We start from the raw sequence: 3,739 nt of genomic DNA on the forward strand, positions 1-3,739 counted from the left end.
CGTCACACTTAATGCGTTGAAAACAGCGCGAAAACGGAACGAACGCTAAGGAACACACAGCGCAGGCGCTGACGAACAACCGTGTGCAAGTTTATTGCAACGGAAAATATATACCAAATCTATGAACTATAAACAAACAAACTATCACGTGATCGCAGTGACGAAGCAGCGACGAATGTCCGCCAAGAGTCAACATACCATAATTACCTCGACAAAAACACAATCTCCTTTTCAGAAAGCGCGATTGACGACTCGCTGACGCACGCGTTCCATTTCTTCATGATCATGAATGCTTTGTAGATTTCGGAAAAAAATGGAGCGGCTTACCGCCGAGAGCAGTCGCACCTCACTTCGACTCCGCCAATTTTCAGCCCTCGTGCCGGTCCTTTCGACCCTATCCGAACAATTTGTTCACAGGTGGCTGGAGCACATTGTCTGGATTTCTTCGACACCACTTTATCTCGAAACTCGCCCGGGGTGGCCCGGGAGAACCTTAGTCGTAAGCCTTCGACCATGCCTCACACTGAGCTATGACTGTCGGGCTTCGCTCGAGTGCGGCCGCCTGCACGCCAGCTCACCGACGACGGCGTGACCGCACGGCCTCCCGCCGCTGCCTCGTGGTCCATCTCTTGGCTGTCCACCGCCATGGAGTACACTGTCGAAGGACAGGAAGTGTTCCCTGATGAATTCTCGAACGAATCCTGGCAGTCGCCAGGCCTCCGCGCCCAAGAGCAACGCCGAGCAGCCTTGCGCCTTGCCACCGCCACAACTACGCCCACCACCATGCCGGCTTCCCTGCCGTCATCATCGACGCCGTCGAAGCGGGCAAGTGCCTCGCCTCCGGAGCACCGCCGCCACGCTCCGCTCCCTCGTCTCCCGGCCTCGGCCGCCCAAAAAGCCCCATAGAACTTATCAAGCTCCAGCCGTGGTAAATGTACACCGCCTTTCTGCAAGCAGCGTGCCTGCAAGACCTCCCGCCCGCATCTCCCGACACGGTGCGGATCCACCCTCTCAACTGGCTGTGTCCAATAATATCGAACACGGGGTCTAGGTCACCATTCCCGATTTTGATGAAATTTACTGTAGGCCTAGGTATTATACCCAAAACAGTGGTTTCGAAGTTTGGCGAAGAAAAGCTTTGTTCGCCTGAAAAAAATATATATTATTTCGGCCGCAAAAAAACACTTTTCTGCCAATTTTGCGTTTTCTGAATTGTGTGTGCACCTAGGGAAAAACAGTGCACTTCTTGGTCACAATATTTATTCTCCTCAAAGAACAAGTGAAACAAAATCTTAGTCTATCATTTCCTTTGCTTGTTGAAGCACTTTTCAAGGAAATAATCACCAAACATGGTAAATCGCACAAAATACTTGTATTTCAGGAATTTATTGCTACAAACAAGTTAACGTGAGGATAATAAAAATCGGTACGCAATAACTTTGATATTTGTGCTCTCTTTTAAAACAATTTTTGTGGTTTTATCGCGCTCTGTTTTACTCAATAATTGGGCTGAAACGTAGGATATTTACCAAAAACGCCAAAGTTTTGAAAATACTTTTTTCAAAAAGGCCATTTTTATTTTTATAATCTCTCTGATTGAAGTCAAGGACATCATCTACCATTACGAATAAGAAAACGTCGCATTATTTTGGTTGCTGACAAGTTATAAAGCGTCAAATGTGACCAAGTCAGCCTAGCGGCCGCGCCGTTGCTTATGTGCAAAAATCGGATATAAGTTGTTCAAAATAATTGTGCGCGACATAATGACAAAGCAGCACTTCCACACTAACAAATGCGCAGCCAGGTGTCATTGTTCAGCAAGCTTTGTCTAGCGATCAACCGCTTGGCAAACCTGCAGCAGCGACCACCCGATGCTGCGGGCGCTCACATTACATGAGTGCCGCTATGAGTGCGGATGAGCTCCGCTTACGCGTGAAAACTACGCTCAGTGGACGAATGAGATAAATAATGTAGCACTGTGAAAGATAAAGGCTGTTAAGTGCCAACAAAAGTCATAATGTACAACGAAAACTCGGCCGGCAATTTTGCAGTGAGCGCCTCCAGTAGTGCGCTCATGTGTCGCTTGCTCTCTTCTGGTGGCCTAAAGATAACGAGGTTCACTCTATCAGCAAGCCATTGGCAAAGCAAGCCATTGGCATCTAAAGAAAAATGTCATACGTGCTTCCGATGGTCGAACAACTGCAACTGCAGTTCTTCGTGCAGCACATGTGTCAGCCAGCTGTGAACTGAAGTGTGTCCAAGTCCTTTCCTTTACTAAAGCGCCACTCTTACAATACTGTATTCTTGTGCCTCCGCAGATGTATTATTCAACGCAAGCCGCTAGCTTATCACGATATTTTGACGTTTCGGGTATAACAGGAGCGAAAAAAAAATGCACCATCTCCCACTAAAGGGAACCATGTGTGGATGCGAAGCAGCGGTGAGCTGGTTGGCTTGAGCGGGAGATGGTGTAATTTTTTAGGAGCTGGCTCGCCAGGTTCTTAAGCTGAGGCGAAGTCCCGCGCCGTAAGCTGCATCCATCCATTCAAAGCACCGTGGAACGCGAAGAGCAACGATACGCGCGTCGTCTCTTCCCTCTAGCCTGGCTGTTAATTCTCACAGGGCGAGCGGGGAACCCGGTCGACGGGCGCGCAAGAGGAGGGAGCTTAGGAGAGGAGAGAGAGAGGGACGGGATGCGCATGCGCTGGCGCTCATCGCAGCGTTGCGCCGGAGAGAATCAGGCGCGCGAGATTGGGGGGGGGGGGGGGGGGGGGAGGAGCGTAGGAGGGCGCTCATCGCGGCGTTGCACAGGAGAGAATGAGGCGCGCGAGAGGGGGGGAGGAGCGTAGGATAGCAGAGAAGAGAGGGTAGGTACATGCGCAGTGGAGCGCGGACGCCACCGCCGGACACAACCCCTTCGCATCTGAAAAATACATGCGTGCCGTACTGAAGGCGCTCACTGCAAAGTTGCCGGCAGAGTTTTCGTTGTAGTATATGGTTTTTGTTGGCCCTTAACAGCCTTTAACTTTCACAGTGATGCATAGTTTCTCTCGTTCGTTCTCTGAGCGTAGTTTGGCGCTCAAGCGGAGCGCATCGGCAATCATGTAATGAGAGCACCCGCAGCATCAAGCGGTCGCTGCTGCGGATTTGTCAAGCGGCTGATCTCAAGACAAAGCTTGCTGAACCATGAGACCTGGCTGCGCATTTGTTGATGCGGAGCTGCTGCTTTGTGATTATGTCGCGTAGAATTATTTCGAACAACTCATAACCGGTTTTCAGCACATAACGAACGGCGCAGCCGCTAGGCTGACTTGGTCACATTTGACGCATTATAAATTGTTGGCAACCAAAATAATACAAAGTTTTATGCATAATGGTAGATGATTTTTAAAAAAATTAAAAATGGCCTTTTTGAGAAAACTATTTTCAAATTTCGGCGTTTTCGTAAATCACTTACATTTCAGCCCAATTATCGAGTAAAACAGAGCGCGAATTATTAAAACCGCCGAAATTATTTCAAAAGAGATCGAAAATATCGAAGTAATATGTACCAATTTTATTATGCTCACTTTAACTTGTCTGCAGCAATAAATTCCAGAAATACAAGTACTTTCTGCGACTTCCCTTGTTTGTGATTTTTTTATTCATAAGTACTTCGACAAACCAGAAAAATAATAGACTCATAAGAATGTATTTCAACTGTTCTTTGAGGGGAATAATAATGCGACCACAAAAGTGC

At 48.2% G+C, this 3,739-nt stretch overlaps 1 protein-coding gene across 1 annotated transcript in view; it reads left to right on the plus strand.

Moving 5' to 3' along the window:
- The first annotated feature begins 645 nt into the window (after positions 1 to 645).
- LOC119391533 (CRISP/Allergen/PR-1) overlaps positions 646 to 3,739 on the plus strand; it is a 9,252-nt gene continuing 6,158 nt past the window's right edge. Inside the window, exon 1 of the mRNA XM_037659212.2 lies at positions 646 to 829. Coding sequence (XP_037515140.1) covers positions 646 to 829 — 184 coding nt within the window. The remainder of the gene's footprint in view (positions 830 to 3,739) is intronic.

Source organism: Rhipicephalus sanguineus, chromosome 4 (assembly GCF_013339695.2).
Source record: "Rhipicephalus sanguineus isolate Rsan-2018 chromosome 4, BIME_Rsan_1.4, whole genome shotgun sequence".
Lineage (NCBI taxonomy): Eukaryota > Metazoa > Arthropoda > Arachnida > Ixodida > Ixodidae > Rhipicephalus > Rhipicephalus sanguineus.